This window comes from Chlorocebus sabaeus, chromosome 20 (genome assembly GCF_047675955.1).
Source record: "Chlorocebus sabaeus isolate Y175 chromosome 20, mChlSab1.0.hap1, whole genome shotgun sequence".
In the NCBI taxonomy this organism is placed as follows: domain Eukaryota; kingdom Metazoa; phylum Chordata; class Mammalia; order Primates; family Cercopithecidae; genus Chlorocebus; species Chlorocebus sabaeus.
This window is the reverse complement of record NC_132923.1, coordinates 74,240,306-74,263,570: the sequence shown is the minus strand read 5'-3', so window position 1 is coordinate 74,263,570 and position 23,265 is coordinate 74,240,306. Positions and strand designations below refer to the sequence as shown.

General features: G+C 35.3%; 1 protein-coding gene across 9 annotated transcripts in view; it reads right to left on the bottom strand.

Moving 5' to 3' along the window:
* DOCK7 (dedicator of cytokinesis 7) overlaps positions 1-23,265 on the bottom strand; it is a 228,799-nt gene that overhangs the window by 110,780 nt on the left and 94,754 nt on the right. For all 9 annotated transcript variants that reach the window (XM_007978501.3, XM_038000744.2, XM_007978502.3 and 6 more), the window contains exons 15-19: positions 17,846-17,963; positions 14,515-14,585; positions 10,137-10,275; positions 8,229-8,330; positions 394-480 (exon numbers count right to left, since the gene is read on the bottom strand). In XM_007978501.3, the coding sequence (XP_007976692.1) occupies positions 394-480; positions 8,229-8,330; positions 10,137-10,275; positions 14,515-14,585; positions 17,846-17,963 (517 nt within the window). The remainder of the gene's footprint in view (positions 1-393; positions 481-8,228; positions 8,331-10,136; positions 10,276-14,514; positions 14,586-17,845; positions 17,964-23,265) is intronic.

Sequence of the window (23,265 nt, the reverse complement as noted above, 5' to 3'; positions counted from 1 at the left end):
GTAAGGAATTTGGAACAAATGATCCCTAAAAACTCTTTCCATCTGAAATACCCAAGTCTATGATAAATAAAGTGAGCTGATGATGGTTTCTCAATTCTAATTATTCTGCCATGTACCAGAAACTTAGAAAAAACAAGTCACTTAACTATTTAAAATGAAGTCAGTGACATTTTGAAACATAAAATGTTTGCTTTTGTTGACATTCAATGACATTTTGTTGATTCTTTTTAAAAAAATCTTCTAAATATTCCGTGTTTTTAACTGACATATATTCTCATAAATCTGACAGCAATGACAGATTTATGACAAGTAACAAAACTGACATCACAAATATTAGATAATACATTCAATTTATTTAAGTGAAATTTGATAATAAAAATTATTAAAACTCACTTGTGTATGGATAGATGAAACAGCAACAACTTCAACATTAAAAACACCTTTGTGATTATCTACCCATTTCATGCCAGGTAGAGGAACCTGTAAGATATTAAATATAATGATCACAGCTGCTTAAGTAGATTATGAACTCTGAAAATAAACAAAAATTACAATATCCCAATGAGAAAAATAATGTGAAACCAGATATGTACTTCCAAAATACAATGGTGAGACAGGGATGGGATAGACATTCCCATTCCAAAAAGGAAAAAGAGGAAAGAAGGGGTGACAGGTCCCAAGAAAGTCCAAAATCTAACAAGGAATTGGCTCTTAAGGATCCATTAGCTCTTCAAGCTCAAACAATACTGGTTTTGTTTTTTAAATAAATTATATTGTATATGTTTAAGGTATACACCACAATGTTATGGGATACATACAGACAGTAAAATGGCTACTACAGTCATGCAAATTAACATATCCACAATTTCACGGTTAACTTGTTTGTTGTTGTGGCAAGAGCAGGTAAAACCTGCTAAGAATACCAAATACAGTGCAATTTTATTAACTATAGTCCTCATGCTGAGTGAGATCATTTAATATTTATTTCTATGTCTAGCTTATTTCACTTAGTATAATGTCCTCCATGTTAATCCATGCTGTGGCTAATGGCATAATCTTCTTTTTAAAAGTTGACTGATATTCCATTGTGTGTCTGTGAATATATTAAAAAACAATTTCTATATATACATATATAGTATATTTCTATAACTATATATATATATATATATGTGTCTCTCTACATAACAATTTATCTACTCATCTGTTGGACACTTAGGTTGTTTCCATATCTTTGCCACTGTGAATAATGCTGCAATACACATAGAAGTGCAGATATCTTTATAAGATAGTGATTTCATTTCCTTTAGGTATTTGCCCAGAAGAGGACTGCTGAGTCACAGGGTAGTTCTATTTTTCTTTAGAAACCGCCATCCTGTGTTCCATAATAATTGCATCAATCTACACTCTTACCAACAGTGTACAAGGGTTCTCTTTTTTTTTTTCCCACACTCTCATCAACATTTGTATCTCTTGACATTTTGATAACGGCCACACTAATGGAAGTAAGGTGATACTGCATAGGTTTTGATTTGCATTTCCCTAATGATTAATGATCTTGAGCACCTTTTCTTATACCTCTTGGCCATTTTTATCTTCTTTAGAGAAAGTTTATTCACGTCTTTTGCCCATTTTAAAATCAGGTTATTGGTTTTCTACTACTGAGTTATATGAGTTCTCTATAAAGTTTGGATATTAACCCCGTAACAGATATGTGGTTTTCAAATATTTTTTCCCAATTCACAGACTGTTGTTTCATTTCTTTTACTGTACAGAAGCTTTTTAGTTTGATTTCATCTCATTTATTTATATTTATTTTTGCCTTTGTAGCCTGAGCTTTTAGTGTGATATCCTAAAAATCATTGCCAAGGCCTATGCCAAGGACTTTTCCCCCTATGTTCTCTTCTAGGAGTTTTAAAGTTTCAGGTCTTATGTTTAGGTCTTTTTTCCATTTTCAGTTGATTTTTATGTAATGGTGTAAGATAAGGGTCCAATTTCATTCCTTGGCATGTGGAAATGTAGTTTTCCAGCACTATTTATTGAAGAGACTATCCTTTTTTCATCACATCCTCTTGGTGTCCTTGTTGAAAATTAGCTGTCCATATGTTGGGATTTATTTCAGGTCTCTGAAGAATTACACTCTTCGGCTTCATGCTCTGCCTCTGGGACCACTGGGGCAATAGCATCATCCCCACAGGTCTAGCGTGGGTCTACCCCCAGAGCTCCTATGAGCAGGCGTTTGCCCCCAAGGCTCTGCCAAATGACTCTGCCCCCAAGGCTTCAGGCAGAGGTTGTTGGGCTGCTGAAACCAGGCAATGGGCCTGATGATCTCTGAATCACCTTCAGGGTCATTTTCTCCTCATTTTGAAGAACAGTACATGTCGACAGCTGAATAGCTCTATATCCTGTCAAATCCAAAAAGTCCAACATCCTTCCTTCATTTCACCCCATCTCCTTCCCCTTCAGTTGAAAGTGGCAGTGTTCCTGCTTGTATAATTCCATAAACTCTTTATCAGGTGGCAGTCCAGTCACACACTTGGTGTTCTCTTCAGAACATGCTTTCTCATTTTTGCAATGTGGATAGGCTAAAAATATTCTAAATCTTCAAGTTCTGGTTCCTTTAACAGTTCCTGCTTCAATTCAACTCTCTCCTATCACATTTTCTGTAACCAGTCAAGAGGAACCAAGCTGCATGTTCAATACTTCTAGAAAGTTCTTCAAATATCCAAATAGCACATGTTCTATCTTCCACAAAACATGAGAACACAGTTTAGCCAAGTTCTTTGCTACTTTATTACAACAATCACTTTACCTGTAGTTTCTAATAACATGTTCCTCATTTCTATATGAGATCTCACCAGAATTGCCCTTAATGTCCTTATTTCTACCATGTACCTCAAAAGGGAGCATGAGATGGGAGCATCCATGTAATGGCATCCTCTACCCATTACTCAGTTCCAAAGTCATTTCTATATTTTTAGGTATTTATTACATGAGATGGTTTGGTTCCATGTCCCCACCCAAATTTCAACTTGAATTGTACTCCCAGGATTCCCATGTGTTGTGGGAAGGACCCGGTGGAAGAGAATTTGAATCATAGGGGTGGTTTTCCCCATACTATTCTTGTGATAGTGAATAAGCCTCACGAGATCTGATGGTTTTATCAGGTGTTTCCGCTTTTGCATCCTTCTCATTTTCTCTTGCCACCACCATGTAAGAAGTGCCTTTTACCTCCCATCATGATTCTGAGGCTTCCCCAGTCAGTGAAACCATAAGTCCAATTAAACTTCTTTTTCTTCCCAGTCTTGGGTATGTCTTTATCAGCAGTGTGAAAATGTACTAATACATTACAGTAGCACCCCACTTCCTGGTACCAAAGTCTGCATTCATCAGTTCAGGTTGCATAACAAAATATCATAGACTGCATGGCTTAAACAGAAATTTATTTTCCCACTGTTCTCTGGAAACTAGAAATCCAAGATCAAGGTGCCAGCATAGTCAGTTTCTGGTGAGGGTTCTCACCCTGGGTTGCAGATGGCCACTTTCTTGCTTGTATACCCACACTGAGGGAGAGGGGATGTCAAGTTCTCTGGTCTCTTCTTACAAGGGCACTAATCCCACTATGAAGGCCCCACCATTGTAACCTTGTCTAAACCCAATTCCTTCCCAAAGACCCCATCTCAAAATGTCATCACATTGAGGGTTAGGCTTCAATATATGATTTTTTGGGGGGAAAACAATTTGTTCCATAGCAGAAAGATTAAGAAACTTGCCCAGGATCACACAATTAAGTGTTGGAGCCAGGATTAAAGCCCTAGAAGATTATGTTATATTGCTGTTCAAAAGCATATAGATTTTTTTAAAAATAACAAAATCCTTTCATAATCCCATACCTCTTCTGAGATCTAACTTTGCTCAATTTGGTATATAAAGATTTAAATTACTCCTACACGATTACCTACATACAGAGTTGGATTGTAGCTATGTTGTTAAGTAAATAAAATAGAATTAAAAAGAAACAGAGTGTATCGGCAGCATGGAGGAGGGAAAGGTTGCAAATTCATGCAGTGAGGAAAGACTTCTTTGATGAGATGTTGCTGTGTCTACAATTTTAATAAAGAAAAGTACTCAGCTATGTCAAGATCAAGAAAAGGAAAGAGAAAATTCAAAGGGCTGGAGGCAGAAAAAAGCTTGGAAGAAGCTGTCAGTGCAGAAAGAAAGGGATGTAGTAATGATTGTAGAAGATGATGTTGGAGAAGTGGAAAAGACTAAATCATTCAGAGATTTGTAGGTTATGGGAAAAAATACTTGGATTATGTCTATGTGCAAGAAAAAGCCAGAGAAATGTTTTATTTGATCATAAGCAATAGAATGAAACCACCTAATTTTAATTTTAAAATTGCTTTATTTTGTAAGAATGGGTTTCAAAGAGGCAAGAACTGAAAAATATTATAAAGCACAGAAAGTGAATGAAATAGGAACTATATATACCAGAAACACTAAATCTTAGTAATACAATGTTGAATGAAAAAAACCAAGTCCCAGAGGATTATATATCACATGATAAGCTTTTGTTAAATTCATAAAATAAAGTAAATAATGTTGTATTTTGGCATACAAATACTTCGTTTTAAAAGTAGTTTTAAAAGGCTTGTTTTCAGGACACTGAACATACTTAAGGCTACAGAAATATACACTTAAAATTAAAATGATAAACTTTATGTTATATATATTTTTACCATAACATTTTTATTTATTTATTTTGAAGAGAAGGGTTCTGGTTCAGTCACCCAGGCTGGAGTGCAGTGGTGCAATCACAGCTCACAGTAAACTCAAACTCCTGGCTTCAAGGGATCCTCCTTCCTCAGCCTTCCAAGGCACTGGGATTATAGGTATGAGTCACCACACCAAGCATTTTTACCATAATTTTTAAAAATCCTAGTTTTATACAGTTACAAGGAAGAAGAGTACAGAAAAGGGGAGGAGTCAGGAAGTACCTTGGCTGTAAGAAACTGCATTTTAAAGTTACTTTGATATTAGACAATGCCACTGGCCACCCAGAACCCCATGAGTTCAACACAGAAGGCATCAGAGTCTTCTACTTGCCCCCAAATGCCATGTTTCTAATTCAACCTCTAGACTGGGAGTCATAAGGATCTTTAAGATTCATCACACATGGCACTCTATGGAAAGGAGTGTGAATGCTATGAAGAGAACCCCAATAAATAGAACATCATTAAAGTCTGGAAGGATTATACCATTGAAAATGCTATCATTGTTGTAACAAAAGCTGTCAAGCCCACAATAAATTCTTGCTGTAGAAAACTGTCCAGAGGTTGTCATGACTTCACAGACTTCATGACAGAGCCAATTAAGAAAATCATGAAATAAATTGTGGATATGGCAAAAAGGAAAAAAAAAATGAGGGGTAAAGATTTCCAAGGAGAAATTTACGAGCTCATAGACACCAGACTGGAGGAATTAATAGAAAATGACTTGACGGAGAAGAGTGCTTCTAAACCAGTGCCAGACATTGAGGCAGAAAACACAGAAGAAACAGTGTCAGAAAACAAAGTGACATTATACAACATGGCAGAAGGGTTATTCAAGACTGCTTTCGACTTCTTTTAAAACATGGACCCATCTGTGCTAAGGGCACTGAAACTAAAACAAATGATGGAATAAACATTGGCACCACATAGAAACATTTTTTCCTTTTTTTTATATTGAGACAGTGTCTCACTCTGTCGCCCAGGCTGGAGTGCAATGGCACAATCTCGGTTCACTGTCAACCTCCGCCTCCTGGGTTCAAGCGATTCTTGTCCCTTAGCCTCATGAGTAGCTGAGATTACAGGTGCCTGCCACCACACCCGGTTAATTTTTTATATTTTTAGTAGAGAAGGGGTTTCGCCATGTTAGCAAGGCTGTTCTTGAACTCCTGACCTCAGGTGATCTGCCCACCTCAGCCTCCCAAAGTGCTGGTATTACAGGCATGAGCCACCATGCCCGGTCAGAAACACTTTCTTAAAAGAGATAGGGTCTTGCTATGTTGCCCAGGCTGAAGGGCACTGGCTATTCAAAGGCACAACCACAGCAAAGTGCAGCCTCAAACTCCTGAACTCAAGTAATCCTCTCAAGAAGCTGGGATTACAGGTGTGCCACTGCATCCTGCCCTGGAAACATTTTTAGAGGAATGAAAAAGCAAAAATGTCAGACAGAAATTATGATGTATTTCTGTAAAGTTACACCAAGTGTGCCTGCTTCCCCTTCCACCTCTTCCACCTCTTCTACCTCTGCCACCTCTAAGATAGCAAGACCAATCCCTACTCTTCCTCCTCCTCCTCAGCCGACCCAACATGAAGACAATGAGGATGAAGACCTTTATGATGATCCACTTCTACTGAGGGATAGTAAATATATTTTCTGTGCCTTACAATTTTCTTAAGAACATTTTCTTTTCTCTATATCACTTTATTTTAAGAATACGGTATATAATACATTTGACATGTAAAATACATGCTAATTAACTGTTTATGTTACTGGTAAGGCTTTCAGTCAACAGTAAACTATTATATTAGTACTTAAGTTTTTAGGGAGTCAAAAGTTATATGTGGATTTTCAAATGCATGCTAGGGAGGAGGGATGTTACCCCTTACCGCCATGTTGTTTAAGGGTCAACTGTTTAAAAAAGTTTTGGCTCTTAATCAGGTGGCTTATTTCACATGTCAAGCAGTCTATATTTTATGTCTATAGTCAAATCCAAATTATCACCATATTCTTGATCTGTGAGCATATATAGTATGGTAGCTAGAAGAAAATCATGAGTCTTCCTTTAGAAAGCTGAACTTGCACTGCAATTAAGTAAAAACAAATCCTTAACTTCAACAAAAATATATTTTCTTTTAAAACATCTCCTTTGAAATATAATGCTCTTTGACAAAAGGCCACCTTTCTGTATAACAAAGTCACACGAAAAAGTCATCCTGAAAAGATGTGTCCCTGGAAAAATGAATGAAAGACTGGGAGGAGGGAGAGTCATATTTCTTACTCTACTGTCTTTATTCATTAATCTAATAAATATATATTGAGTGTCTATGACATGCCAAATACTGTTCTAAATACTTGTAGACAGCAATGAGCAAGACAGACAAAGTTCCTACCCTCATGGTGTTTATACTCTATAGAGAATAAACAAAAAACATTTTAAATATAAAGTCAATGATAAATGATATGAGGAAAAATAAACAGATAAAGTGGGAGAGGCTGCTATTTAGAATAATCATAGACAACTTCCTTGGTGAGGTGATATTTGGGTGGAGGTCTGAGTAAAATGAAGAAACAGGCTTTGCAACAGAGCACTGCCAGCAGAGGGAAGAGCAAAGGGCCTGAAATGGAAATGCACTTTTCATGTGTGAGGAACAGCAGAAGCTCTGTGCTATGTGGCTAGGGCAAAGTGAGTGACAGAGAACAGTGAGAAATAAGATCAGAGCAAAAGTCTTGAATAGTTTTTAAAAAATAAAAATACATACAAATTTATGTGAATACATTTTGAATTGTATTCTGAAAACAAATGTCACCAGGACAATATTCACAAGACATATTTTAGAGTAACATTTACAGCAGTTATATTCAAAATCATTAAGAGACACTGACAACCACTGTGTTTCTCTCAAGAGTAACTTTGGTTTATGAACAGTGGCTACTGATTCTTGATTGAGATTTTTCCAATGTTTGTGTTACGAGTCTTTCAAATCACATATGTAATCATCAAAGTTGCCAATATTTCTTATATTACAGGTTCACAGCAACTTTGTTTTCATTCACACGATCATCAATTACAAAAAGATTCTAAAAAATTAATTTAAATGTTTTTCTTCCTCCAGTCTTTTAGTGAAATGTTAACAGTCTACTAAAAAAAAAAAGAAATATTCATCTATTTAAAGAAGCTTCTCATGTTACAGTATGAAAATTCTCCAAAATGATCTTTTGAGTTTCCATTCCATGTATTATTTTGCTTTTAAAATGAGGATATTTAAATTTAAATTTAAAAACAGGATAAAAGCTTCTAAGTTTTACGTAAAAGAATTTTAATCATGGGGGAAAATACTTTTTCTTCATGATCTATAAACTTTAAGTAGAAGAAATGGCAAGAGTTTGCTTGGTAAAAACATATTTATAGTAAAAAACTCATTTCATTCAATCTGGAGAATGTCAACATGGGAGATACTGACCTCAGGAGACAGTACAGAATAAGCCTGTGGTGGTTTCTCCAGTGAGACTGGTAAGCAAAACTGGCCAGTCTTCAACCGTCCATTCTGAAGCATTGGTATCCACTTTTAAAGAAAATAAAACAATTTTATTTTAAATACATTTGCTATAAAAATAATTACTTAGAAAGCATGTTTTAAGAACTTGGTACAAGTCTAATTTGTCTCATATCATCAAACATTAAGGGATTTAATTATATAAGTAATAATAATAATAGGCCTTCATAATTCCTCTAAAGAGAAGTTTCCCTAATGAAATTTTATTAAGCAGGAGATCCTCAAAACATTATTATTACTAACCATGCAATATTAAAGTCTAGAGGCGAAAAGTCAGTCTTAGAAAAAAGCCATAAAGTAAATATATTTTAAAACTGAAATAATCATTTCAATGTAAATAGTGAAAGAAATAATTGATTAGATAGGAATCCTAGAAACAAAAAGTATGATCATAAATTTATTGTCTTATAGTTAGAGCAAAACTCATGTCACAAATCGCCAGAGACAAAAATAATGAATCAAATGTTGGCTTTTCTCTTTTGGCTGAAAGCATAATTTTTCTGACAGAATTGTGTTACACCATACTACGATGTCCTTCATCTTAGGTTTATCTTTGCAATTCAATCACAGTAATTTATTTTTTATTTTTATTTTTGAGACAAGGTCTCACTCTGTTACCCAGGCTGGAGTGCAGTGGCATGATCTTGGCTCACTGCAACCTCTGCCTCCCAGGCTCAAGCAATCCTCCCATCTCAGCCTCCCTAGCAGCTGGGATCACAGGTGCACACCACCACACCTAGCTAATTGTTTTATTTTTGGTAGCGATGGGGTTTTGCCATGCTGCCCAGGCTGGAAATAATAATTTTGAAAAAGACTCAAGGGTTTTATTTTTTTCTCCAATATTCTCTTTTACTCATTTTATATTAAAATCATTATTTGCTGAAGAGTCTGTGAACCTATTATATTTATGCTGCACTGTTGGGTATACACCTAATAATCAGGACTAACACCCAAGTGTTTATACATGTTAGTTAACAAATCAATTAATTACATTAGCTAATTACATTAATGGCCATTTTCTTGTTATAATGGCTCTTCCTAATCAATGCAACTTCATAACTATGGGGAATTAGACAGGGAATATTCAAATAACAAGAAACAGGCCAGGCGCCATGGTTCACGCCTGTAATCCTAGCACTTTGGGAGGCCAAGGCAGGCGGATCACTTGAAGCCAAGAGTTTGAGACCAACCTGGCAAACATGGCGAAACCCCATCTCTACTGAAAATACAAAAAAATTAGTTGGACATGGTGGAGGGCACCTGTAATCCCAGCTATTCAGGAGGCTGAGAGAGGAGAACTGCTTAAACCCAGGAAACGGAGGTTGCAGTGAGCCAAGACCGCGCCACCACAATCCAGCCTGGGAGACAGAGACTCTGCCTAAAAAAAAACAAAAAAAGAAAAAGAAGGCCAGGTGCGGTGGCTCACACCTGTAATCCCAGCACTTTGGGAGGCTGAGGCGGGCAGATCACGAGGTCAGTAGATGGAGACCATCCTGGCTAACACAGTGAAACCCCCGTCTCTACTAAAAATACAAAAAAAATTAGCTGGGCATGGTGGTGTGTGCCAGTAGTCCCAGCTACTCAGGAGGCTGAGGCAGGAGAATGGTGGGAACCCGGGAGGCGGAGCTTGCAGTGAGCCAAGATCGTGCCACTGCACTCCAGCCTGGGCAACAGAGCGAGACTCCATCTCAAAAAAAAAAAAAGAAAAAAAGAAAAACAGAAAGAAAACGAAAATTGACAAGAAATATCAACTATATCTTAAATATCACCATTATTTTAGCTCTTTGATTTAAATAGTCAACCAAAAAGACTTACTGTATATCCAACTGGTGTTTCAAGAGGAGTATTTTGTTTTTGTTGACAACTAACATGATAAAAAGTAAAAAGCAAGTGATGATGGTCAGTTAAAGTAGCAGGAAGCTTAACCTTGATTTCTTCATGAAAATCAGGAGACCTTCATACAAAAAAACAAAAAACAAAACAAAAAAAAAACACAACAGTCAGTAACTTGTCCAAAATAAATAATGTATTTGTATATTTGAATAATTTAAAAATTTTAAGATTCATGTTTAATTTTTCCTCTAGTCCAAAATGTTTTTCTTTATCCCCAATCTCTAAATAACTAAATCCTACTTCCATAAAAGAGAGCTGCCACTGTTTCTGAAATTTCTCATCCCATTTTTCTTAATAGGCTGAGTAATCCTACTATTTGAAAGTTCATTAATAATCACCACCTTCATCCTGAGATCTCCATTAGATTGGAAGCTGTATAAAAGAGGACACTGGCAGGGCATGGTGGCTCACGACTGTAATCCTAGCACTTAGGGAGGCCGAGGCAGGTGGATCATGAGGTCAGGAGATCAAGACCATCCTAGCAAACACGGTGAAACCCCGTCTCTACTAAAAATACAAAAAAAACATTAGCCGGGCGTGGTGGCAGGCGCCTGTAGTCCCAGCTACTCGGGAGGCTGAGGTAGGAGAATGGTGTGAACCCGGGAGGCAGAGCTTGCAGTGAGCTGAGATCACACCACTGCACTCCAGCCTGGGCGACATAGGGAAACTCTGTCTCAAAAAAAAAAAAAGACACTAAGGTAGGGAGTTCTATATTTATGAGCCAATTCTGATAAACAATTCATAAAACATTTTCCCTACATAGGAGTAGGCTTTCATATTAAAACTAATGTGTAAAAAAACTAATTTGTAAAAAAAAGTGGTAAAAAGGCATCTTTAGACAACTTAATATCAAACTATCACACTGGAGGCCAGGTGTAGTGACTCACACCTGTAATTCCAGCACTTTGGGAGGCTGTGGCGTCAGGATTACTTGGAGTCAGGAGTTTGAGACCAGTCTACACAACACAGCCAGACTCATCTCTACAAAAAATAAAAAAATTTTAAAAAGTCCTAGCTACTTGGGAGGCTGAGATGAGAGGATCACTTGAGTCCAGGAGTTCAAGGCGGCAGTGAGCTATGATCCTGCCACTGCACTCCGGCCTAGGTGACAGAATGAGACAAAAAATAAATAAAATAAAATATTTTTTTAAAAAAGATCTAGTTTTGCTCTATAGACTGTCTTATATCAATCATTTCGTTGAAGAAATAAAAAAAGTTACCAAAATATGGACTAGAATTGACTGCTAAAATAAACAAAAAACCCAGTAAAATCAGGAAACGCCCACAAACTGCATTTGTCTTAGTTTAGAAGCGCTTCCAGACTCTTAAGAATACAACAAATATCTTGTTTGATCAAACCAATGACACTTTCTTCTCAATATTCACTGAGAATAATCCCAAGAGGGCACTTTTATAGAAAAGCATGGCTGCTATTCATAACAAAAAGGGATAAAACCTTAGCATTCCAACCTTCCATATTCAATAAGTATCTCTCAGAATTATATTCAACAAAAACGCAACCAAACCATATTGCTCCAACTATCCTTAAAGCGAGGTCTGTCCCATCAATCAGGTTTTCTTCCTTAGATGTTAATAGGTCAAATATCCTTCCATCTCAAATAAGCCTCAAAAACATTAACAGGTACAGACTTGAACACAGGAATATTAAGTAGAACAAGGCTTTTGATAATAAACAAGAAAGATAGCTAATGTTAGCCATCTGAGAACTTGATGACTTTGGTGAAAAAAAAAAAAAGACACTAGACATCTTATTACTAATCCCACCAATCACCACTGAATTATGAGAAAGTTGAGTTTACCAACAATGTCAGATGGCATAGTCATTTTAATTCCACTGATGCTGCAAACAACAACAAAAAAGACCTAGTAATAAAATGGGATAATTTTTAGAAATTACTATCTTCTTTATCAATAAATTTCCTGGTATTCAGTGTTTCAGTTCACTTCTGTCCTAAAAATCACATAATGTGAAGACTTTTGATGAAAATTAAACATCTAAGAGAGAATTATTCATTCAATAAATAGGTTTAATTGCCCACCTTTGGCTAAACATTGTGTTACCTTTGTAGTGGTTTTAAAGACGAACATTAAAAAACAACTACCCTCAAAAAGTATGCAACTTAGTAGGAATATAAATAAGACACATACATATCAATAGCTATGCTATAAAACAGGGGTTGGCAAACTATGGCCTATGAGCTAAAAATAGTTCACTGCCTGGTTTTGTATAGCCTGCAAACTAAGAATGGTTTTTACATTTTTAAATGGGGGTAAAAAAGAATAATAATATTTCACAATATGTGAAAATTATATGAAATTCAAATTTCAATGTCCATAAATAAAGCTTTATTGAAACACAGCTATACCCATTTACTGTAACATTTCTTACTGTCTATGGCTGTTTTTGCACTATAATGGCATAGATGAATGGTTGCAAGAGAGACCATATAACCACAGGCCTAAAATATATACCATCCAGTCCTTTGTAGAAAATGTTTGCCGACCCCTGGTATACAGCATATAGGGTTATGTGCTTCAAGAACAGAGCTGAACAGATTACTTCAAGTTAGAGATCAGGAAATTGTAACTTAGGAGGTAATATTTGATATGGACCTTGAAGAATGAGTAGGAGTTCAATAAATAAAGGGATTTGATATTATAATAGAAAAAAAAAACCCCAAGAATGGCCCAGAAACAGGACAGCACAGGATATGTTTAGTAATAAAGCAGAAAGGAAATCAGCAAGACTTAACAGATGATTGAATATTAAAGAGGAAAGACAAAGATGTCTTAAATTTTGAGCCAGAGTATCTGGATAAATGGTGGTACCATTAATAAAAATGGAGAGTAAGAAAGACATAGGGTCAGGTCAGGACAAGAGTCAGGGACAGATACATGAACACAGAGAAGACAGCAGGGCATCCAAATGAGCATGTACAATAGGCCACTAAAAATATGTATCTGTACTTCAAAAGGAAGGTATGACTAAAAACAGAATTGGAAACAATCCACATAAACATTAAGGCAGTAGCATTTTCACTGAATGTAACTCTGAGAGATACATGTACGATTATTCAAGAAAACAATATATTAAGAATGAGAGTTAAGGGCAAAACTTTAGTGTTTTGTGTGGAATGCCTTACACTTACGGGAAAAAGAATACTACAGAAAAAAAAATAAGTGTTCAAAGAGGTAGAAGGAAGTCCAAGACAAGGCCATAACATAAAGATAAGAGGCAAGTTTTAAGAAGGGCAAGGAAAATACATACTATACAACAGCACTGAGAAAGGATTGTTGTGTTTGTAAGTATGGAAACAGAAGCTTCTTTTTGAGAATAAGAGACAGAGCCAATGAAGCAGGAGACTAATGCTGCAAGAAACAGAATAAATGATTGACTTATATTCTGAAAGAGGTCAAAAGGATCATTTGAAAGCAGGGGTGAAAAGATTCACATTTATCAGGGAGTAGGCCATCATTTCCCATGAAACAGAAGGAAAGGCAAATCAGTATAGAGAATTTGAGATGAAGAGTAGAGAAGCTGATGGACCATCTCAAGTTGGATGGTCTTAATAAACAGGAATGTTGAGAGTAAAGCACACAGAAAAGAAGTAGGAGCTAGAAGAAACTGCTGTAGCTATTGCTAAATGAGGGCAAAGTGTTAAAAAAAAAAAAAAAATAAGATTACAAAAGAGCTGAGGCCAAAAAAAGAGATAAAATGAATTACTATAGCCCTATCATATGATACAACAACATCAATTTGTGATAGTCCTGATTAATACGATTTTGTGATTTTTCTCCAACAGTATTCAATAATCCCCCCAAAAAAGAAAGCAGAAATTAAAGGTTATCCAAAGTTAGCAATTTCTCAAGGAAGAAAAATGGCAAGTCGCTAAAGCAAAGAATTAATGGATACTGGTAGCATCACCAATTTAACTGACTAATGTGTTCAAGTTTAGTAAAGGGTTAAGTTACTACAAAGTGTCAGGTGGAAATAACTGGGAAAGACCAAAGGACCAGAGGCCACAATGATAACCAATAACAATATAATAAAAATGAAAGGATCAGAGAATTCGATAGAAAAGATGTTGGTGTACAAAGTCATATTTGAGATGTCAACAGAGAATGGCTGTGCATCCACAGGTTGAAAATTATAACTCTGATGTCAGCCTTGAATTTGGCACATTTAGTGCAGCAAAGCATTTGGTAAACACACTAATGTGAGTGCTAACAATGCCACTGAGAAGTGAGTAACTTTGAAAGAAATATTTGAATTCAGTACCTGTTATGATATACTACGGCTGTATAGGCTTCCTTTGAAAATTCTGAACAGCTAGATTTACCAAAGATTACCTGAAACAAATAACAGCATGTTGAAACTTTGTTGTAGTAAATGCTGGATGTTTCATACCTATGTAAGAATTTGTCTGATTTAATAACTATTTGAGAAAAATGGGCAAAATCAGCCCAATGAAGAACAATGTGCCTACTGACGTTCATCAAAAAGTTCAATTGCTTAACTATAAGTTTCTTTTCAACAACAGACCCATCTGACATTCAAACATTTTGAAAGTTTCTATCAATTTTATTTATATCTACTGGAAATTAGATACATTTCTTTCCTTTTTCTTAAAGAAGGTGAAGAATTCACTTTTAATCAGATGTAGCATATTATTTGGAACTTATATAAGAAATATAAATAGTGGCATAAACCTACTATACAAATTGTTGGCTTCAACATTAAAACAGCAGAGTCATTCTGAAAGTCAAATATAAATTATATATGATATCAGAAATCCTATTTTAGGTCAAGCTATGTATCCTTTGCTTCTAATATTTCCTTCAAGCTACTCTATAATAGAGGAGGAGCTCCATTCTTATATTTTTGCATACATATATTTTTTAATCCACCATGTTAAAAAGAATACAATATTACTTTTGGAGTAAGTTTATAGGTAAAGTAATTCAGCCTTGTATATCTGTCTCTTGAATTCTGGAGTAATAACAGGAATACTGTGGTTAATTAGAGCAGCTGATTAGATAAATAGCTCAACATCAAGGTTATAGCAATAATTCCTAGGTGAGACACACTTGCAGTGTTATCTAGCCAGAAAGTAAACTTTTAAAGTCTGTATAGCCATCTTTACACATGCATGAATAGATGTGTGAACATGTCAGCACACTTCCATCAACACAATTGGTAAAACAACTCGAAGTTTATTATTTATATAAAGAGATTAATTGGCATCATCCTTAATTAGAAAGGCATATTAGCAGGTATTTCTGTTTCTTTTTTGCAACATTTCAAGCAGGCTCTGTTATTTTAAGGGTATATACAAGTGTAATAATTATGACTTTCCTAACATATATATAACTTCCTCAATTTACAAATACCTTAGTATGTTTTCATAAATTGTTCCTGTGCCAGAATTATGAAGTTCACGATTTTATCATGTCAATATTACATTATCAAAAAGTTATCTTAGGACCCATTTAAACAGTCCTTTTTTTAAAAAAAAAAGCAAACACAGTATGTCTATGTTTATATACTCTTTCAAATCAGCCACTTCACACATAAAAACATTGTATTTTCGTATGACTGATAACACACAAGTAAAAACCTTTATTTCCCTCTGAGATGCTATCACTTTTCACAAAACTTGTTTACTTTCATAATATGAATGACATAAAGCAGACAGTGTTCCTTTTTTGACCATCTGACATGTATTTTTAATCGTTCAGCAATATAGACTGAGCATTAATTATTTATCCAAAAATGTGATAGGAGTCAAGATATAGATATGAGTAAGACATCGTCCCTGCTCTCAAGGAGCTCACAATCTAATGGGCGAGATTAAGAAATAAATATAGAATTATAAAGTGATAAAGTCCCATGAAAGAAGTGAGAAGATGCTATGGTAGCACCAAAGAGGGAGTGGTCTAACTGCCAGTATAGGATGGGTGCAGCTGGGGCTCTGTAAAGGAGGCCACATATATGATAAGACAAGAAAGAGTTTGTTAGGTAAACAATAAAAGCAGATTATTCTACATATACTACATTTGTCATATGCTCAAATTTATATGGCAACTCACACATAGGCTGACCAAGCATCTATTTTCACAATCTAGTATCTTTTCATCAACCATCACAGGACATTCATTCCTTCAGCAGAAATAAACTAGTATAAAACATGAAATGTGAATTCCAAACCTCAAAAATAAGTTCTACAATTATTCAACAAATATTTATTCAGTATGTATTATAGGCAATAAACTGAAAAAAATGCCATAGGAGAATACAAAGATGAATAATTTGTGCTCACTATTGTCAAGGAGATATACAAATGTTGACGTAACCGAGGCAACAGGGTAGAAGAAAATGTATCTTTCCTAGTATATGGAAAACCAGAAGAACTTCATTAAAATATGGACATGGAACGATAAAATAAGACTATTAACAATGCACCTATTCTTAGCTCATTTTCATCCCACTAGGGTTCTCAGAGATTGAGCATCTATAGCAATAGTGTATTTCTATTCCATATATTACTAACTTCGGCTGAGCCAAAAATTCACTCTCATGAAACTTGCATTTATTAGTGTCCCACAAATCCTGAATGACAATTCAGACAGTCAAGAATCTCTAGTCTGGTCTCAATCTACTATTTCTGATTTTTCTTCCAGTGCTCTGGTTCACTGGCAACTCACCACTGTCATTACGGTTCATGGGCATTCCCCAACTTGAAATGCTTTCCTTTCCCCACTCTCCAAACACACTGCTATTAATATTTTAATGACCTTTGATTTCAGCACAAAAGTACCTCTTCCATGAGATGCTTCTTACCTCAGTAAGGCATTCTCTCCCACCTCTGAATACCTACCTATTCCTTTGAATCCCTATATCAATCTTCTAATAATTAGCACATAGCTTGATCCTCAACACTGTCTGCAAAATGTAATCCCTGGTGAGACTTAAAAAGACTGAAACCTGGTTCAATCCCAGAGATTACGATTTAATTTAAATGAGATTCAGCCTGAGCACTGGTATTTTTGAAAAGCTCCCCAGGTGAATCTAATGTGCAGCCAAGATTGAGAACTAATGCCAGAGTTTGTCACCAAGGTGGGAAAGCCATACATACTAAATTACCTGCAGAGCATTTTCAAACTATAACGCAGCCTCATATACCACACATCACTTCCCACCTCCCCTAATTGGCCTTACATTCTAAAGGGAATTGAGGAGAATAAGAATCATAGAGGTCAAAAGTACAGAAAAGGTATCTCTACTTTGATACAGTTCTCTAGGTGATACTGATCTAACTCTCTTTTGAAAACTACTATTTTAGATTTATATGTATTCATTTTATATCCTCTGTATTACAAGTCTTATTCATCTTTGTATTTCTAGGAGTGCCTAACATATACCAAGTCTTCAAAAATAAGTTAGTCTTTAAGTAATGTCATTACTATCTCTGTACAGAAAGTAATGCAGTTAGAAATTTGGTTTGAAAGATCACATTAATTTCCATGTTGGAGCTGCCAACCAAAAAGAAAGAAAAAAGTCTATTTGAACTGTATACAAAAAATTAGAAAAGTAAATGAACATTTCTTACCGGCATGGCATTGCTTGGATCCTCTCCATACATAAACTGGACTTTCACTGTTATATTTCTAGCAGAACCCTGACGATTGGCAAAATTAAGACTCTGAGGGTATATGTAGAGAAGATTCCTGTGAAAGCAACAGCATAGAAGATAGTAAATACAAATCTAAAAAACACTACGTATCACTCACAAAATACCACAAAATAAGTGAGCAAATGCTGAAATTACAGATATTGGCTAGCCATTATGCTAACTATTTAACATGTGATGTTTTATTTTCTTTTGAGAGCAATCATTCAAATACACAGCAAACATGTCCCAATTTTGCAGATAAACTGAGATTCAGAAAAGTTAATTGATTTTCATATACAACCAAGTAAATGACAAAGCTGAAATCAGAGTACAGGTCAGTCAGACCTCAAAACTCATTATCTTCACTCTACAAGAGGCTTATGGAATAAATGAATATGGAATGAAACATTATTAAGCTAAAAAATAGTTATAATATTATCTTAGTTCCTCCAAGCACGTATAAATATGATGACATTTATAAATGTGGCTTTTGTATAAATGTGATTAAGAATTTAAGAGGTATAATATTTCACATTATTTTTCAAAAATGCATTACAATATGATGGGTATAATAGAGTTAGGTAGTTACTACAAGACAATAACATCCTAATTTGCATTTGTTTGAATTCTTGTCCAGCTTATGATCTCTATCACAAACTTTAATAGTCCTCGCTGCCAACACACAGAAGAGAAATAATTCAAGAAAAGACACCAAAGAGCTTAAAAAAAAAAAAAAAAAGAATTAAGAGCTACTTTACCTGAAGACTAGTGCTTACAGCCAATGAACAAGACGTTGAGTATAATAGAACCTTGCTAATCAACTGCTGGGGCAATGAAAACAGGTCTAAATTTCCTGAAGAGTGGTAGGGCAATATAGAAATTTTAAACGAACACAATACTTTGACCCAACAAACACACCTCTAACCTGAGAAGAAAACTGCACACATGTACAAATGATTGTGTTCCATAAGAGAATGATTACACAAAATTACAAAGAAACACAATGTTCATCAGTACTGAGTTGGTTAACATATATTAATAAGAAGGAATATCATGTGTCCTCAAACTGACAATGTACGGCCATATTTACTGATGTGGAAAGAGACATCTAGCATATTGAATGGGACACAGGGTTGGGGAGAAGCAGGTTCCAGAGCAGGATGTGTAATGGCATTACCCCATTTGTGGAAAACTCTGTATGGGGGTGTGGGGGAAGGCAGAGAGAGAGAATGGATAAAACCATATTTCTAAAAAATAATAATGATGGCTTGAGTGTGTTTTAGTTAATAGTAATGGTTTTCATTTTATACTTTATTTAAAATTTTACAGTGAAAATATATGATCTTTACAATTAGAAAAAGCAATAAAGTAATTTCCATGCTAGAGGATGGGAATGTCTTTGACAATAAGCACACCATCTAGAAGTACTAAAAAAATGGAGAAGAATCAGTTGTGCTCAAAATAGTCAAAAAGTATAGAAGGCAAATATGGAACTGTTATGACTGGTTAGCTTGCTAGTCTAAAGAACTTAAGATCAAAGTTGACTGTGACTGACCAACCACTGAAATCATCAAGTGAAATCTATAAAGAAAACATTTACTGATTGCTTCAATAAATGTCAGGCATTGTGGTGGGCACTAGAAAAATAAATAGTAAGATTAAGAAGTCACTCCCTGGTCTTCAGGAACATACTATATAGGGATAAAAATGCCTATACACAGAACACTTCAAAACAACACAGTGTTACAAGACAGGCATGCAAAAGCCCTATAGGAGGAAAAAATAGGTACCTAGCTGTCTATGGGGATGTCTTTTCATTTATAAGATCCCCCATCTTTTCTAGCCTTGTGATTTATTTGTTGAAGAAAGTGAATTGTTTCTGTGTAGATTTTCCAGATCCTAGATTTTACTGATTGCACCCCTGTAGTGTCATTTGAGATATTCTACTGTGGTTTTTGTAAATTGAGAGTTGAATCCAGAGCCTTAGTCACATTGAGGTTAGAATTTTTTTCAGGAAGATCACTTTATAAAGGATATTGTGTTATTTTTTCAGGAAATATTTGGTTGCTTCCTTTTGTGAAATTAGTAGACAATGATGATCAATGCCTAAATCCATATATTTAAATTTTTAAAATTTATTATTTTTTTTAAGAGACAAAGTCTTACTCTGTCACTCAGGCTGAAGAGCAGTGGTGTGATCATACCTCACTGCAGCCTTGAACTCCTGGCCTAAAGTGATCCTTCTGCCTCAGCCTCCTAAGTAGCTGGGACTACAGGCACGTGTCATCACACTGGGCTAATTTTTCTATTTTTTGTAGAGATGGGGTCCCACTATGTTGATCAGGCTGGTCTTAAACTCCTGGGCTCAAGTGATTCTCCCATCTTGGCCTCCCAAAATGCTGAGATTACAGGCACAAGCCATAGTGCCCAGCCCGCCTAAATCCATTAATTCATTCAGGTTGCCAAACGGTAATATTCTATCATTTCTTTTTAATTTTGCATCTGGAGCACACTTATGAAGAGTGCTTTCCCTCATCTACTATTTGCTTTGCCAGTGAACCATTATATGAGAGGCAGGAATAAATGCTTGATTCTTTTCCATTATCTGCCAGTTTGCAAAATAATACATTGGTGTACTACAATCCTCCAAAAAGGATCAATTATATCTTATTTTTTAGCATCATTTATAAACTCATGGATGAAACATATTTGATGAATCTCAGTATATTATAGTTATTATTCTTATAGATGATTAAATTGTCCCATCTTTGGCAAATGAAAAAAAACAATGCAAGCTGGTTTTTGATTCAATTGTAGTAGTCTGTGACAATTATCTGTTATGACAAGATGTTCCAGACTCTTCTTATTTTTTTTCCCCCAGACCTGGAGTCAGTGATTTTACCAAGAAGCTGTAGTTTTCTCAAGAAACTTTTTTTTTTCAAACCACAATGTGAGCATTCATTGTGGATTGGTCACTGTTTCTAGACGATTTCAGTTATAAAGAGCTGGGGGGAAATGCTTCTAACAAAAAAAAAGTATCCTGACTTCATACTGATATTTCCAATTCAAATTCAGGACTACAAGGTTTTTACTTAATCTTTTCTGTCTTGCATCTATATATAATTTTTCCCAAGCTGAGAGTTATTCTCAAGGACACCAGCTATGAACGGATTAAAAGTATATCACTTAATTACTCATCTGTGTTGTTCTAAGAATGGCATCTTAAGGAATTCCAAGATTCTATGTTCAGACAGAGACAGACAAGTCTGCAAAGAAGACCGGAAAGGCACCATATAGAAGAAAGAAAACTATGAGAGTACAATGACATGGAAACCAAAGCAAGAAAATATAAGAAAAATGAAATAATTAAATATAAATGCTACTCAAGAGTTAGGCAAGTACTGAAAAAATTTAACAGGGTTTAGCAAAATGAAAGTCACTGATAATCTCAGGCTGCAAACAGATAAAAGTAGGTTCAGGAGTAAAAAGGAGGTAATAAAATAAAATGAAATTCTTAAAAGTAGCTGTGAAGGGGAAAAAGATAATGTAATAATTGGAGACAGAATATGGGAATTTTGGAAGTCTTTTAAAATAAGAAAGGGTTGATCTTGATTATATCCTTGTGAAAACAATTTAGTTGAGACAGAGTCTGCATATACTAGAAGAAGAATGTAAGATTCCTGAGGAGATGGTGGGAAAGAACAGAATGCAAAGCACATGATAATATATTAACCTGAAGTATGTCTGTAATTCCTCATTGTAACGTTTATTGAGTATCCACAGTGTGATAGATACTGAGAATATGGAGATAAAAAATGAAGTCCTTAACTTCAGAGAACTCATGGTCTAGAGGGGAAATCAGACAAGCAAATAATGATAATAACGTAGTATGATCAATGTTGTGAACACAGAATCATATTGCAGCCAGAAAAGGGCCTGGGATTAAAGAATCTGTCCACAAAGTACATGAACAGACACTTCTCAAAAGAAGACACACATGCAGCCAACAAGCATACGAAAAAAAGCTCAACATCACTGATCATGAGAGAAATGCAATTCAAAACCACAATAAGATACCATCTCACACCAGTCAGAATGGCTATTATCAAAAAGTAAAAAAATAATAACAGATGCTGGTGAGGTTGTGGAGAAAAGGGAACACTCATACACTGTTGTTGGGAGTCTAAGTTAGTTTAACCATTGTAGAAAGCAGTATGGTGATTCCTCAAAGAGCAAAACTCCCATTCGACCCAGCAATCCCGTTACTGTGTATATACCCAGAGGAATATAAATCAGGCTACCATAAAGACAGATGCACATGAATGTTCACTGCAGCACCATTCACAATAGCAAAGACATGGAATCAACCTAAATGCCCATCAATGACGGACTGGATAAAGAAATAAAGTAAATGTGGTACATGTACACAGGGAATACCATGCAGCCATAAAAAACAACAAGATCATGTCTTGCAAAAACATGGATGGAGCTGGGGGCCATCATCCTTAGCAAACTAATGCAGGAAGAGAAAACCAAATACCGCATATTCTCACTTGTAAGTTGGAGCCAAATGATAAGAACTTACAAACACAAAGAAGGAAACAACAGACACAGGGGTCTACTTGAGAAGGGAGGGTGAGGGAGGGAGAGGAGCAGAAAAGATAACTATTGGGTACTAGGTTTAATACCTGAGTGATGAAATAATCTATACAATTAATCCCTATAATACAAGTTTACCTAATAAACCTTCACGTGTCCCCAAACCTAAAAGTTTTTAAAAAAATTAATCTACATTAAAAAATAAAAAATAATAAAAGAAAAAAACTCAAAAAAATCTGCTCACAAATGTCAGTGAGAGATTTTCAAATTAAATAGACATGCAAAACATACAGAAAAACAAACACGCCATGCATGCTTCCCTCTGCCACTCCCACTCCTAAATCTCCACATTTGGATTACTACTATCTTTGCTTTGTGGGCATGGACATGACTTGCTCTTCCCATCTTTCAAATATAGGAAAGCCTCACCTTTCCCCTTTCTCCATCACACCACTTTGTTACTTCATTCAGAACTCTTATAGAATCTATAATTATCTTGTTCATTTATGTATTACTTATTTTTATTTCTCCTCTAATACAACCAAAACATGAGGGCAGGGACCTTATTATCTGTATAACTGCTCTATTACCAGTCCCTTAAATAGTGCCTCATATTTAATGAATAAATAAATGAATAAATAGTACAGACAGCATTAAAAAATTTAGTTACTTAACACTTCTAGGAGTTTAGATTCCAGGTTAAATAGAAATTGACTGAACACTATCGATAAACTATGTTTGATTTTCAACATAAGCAA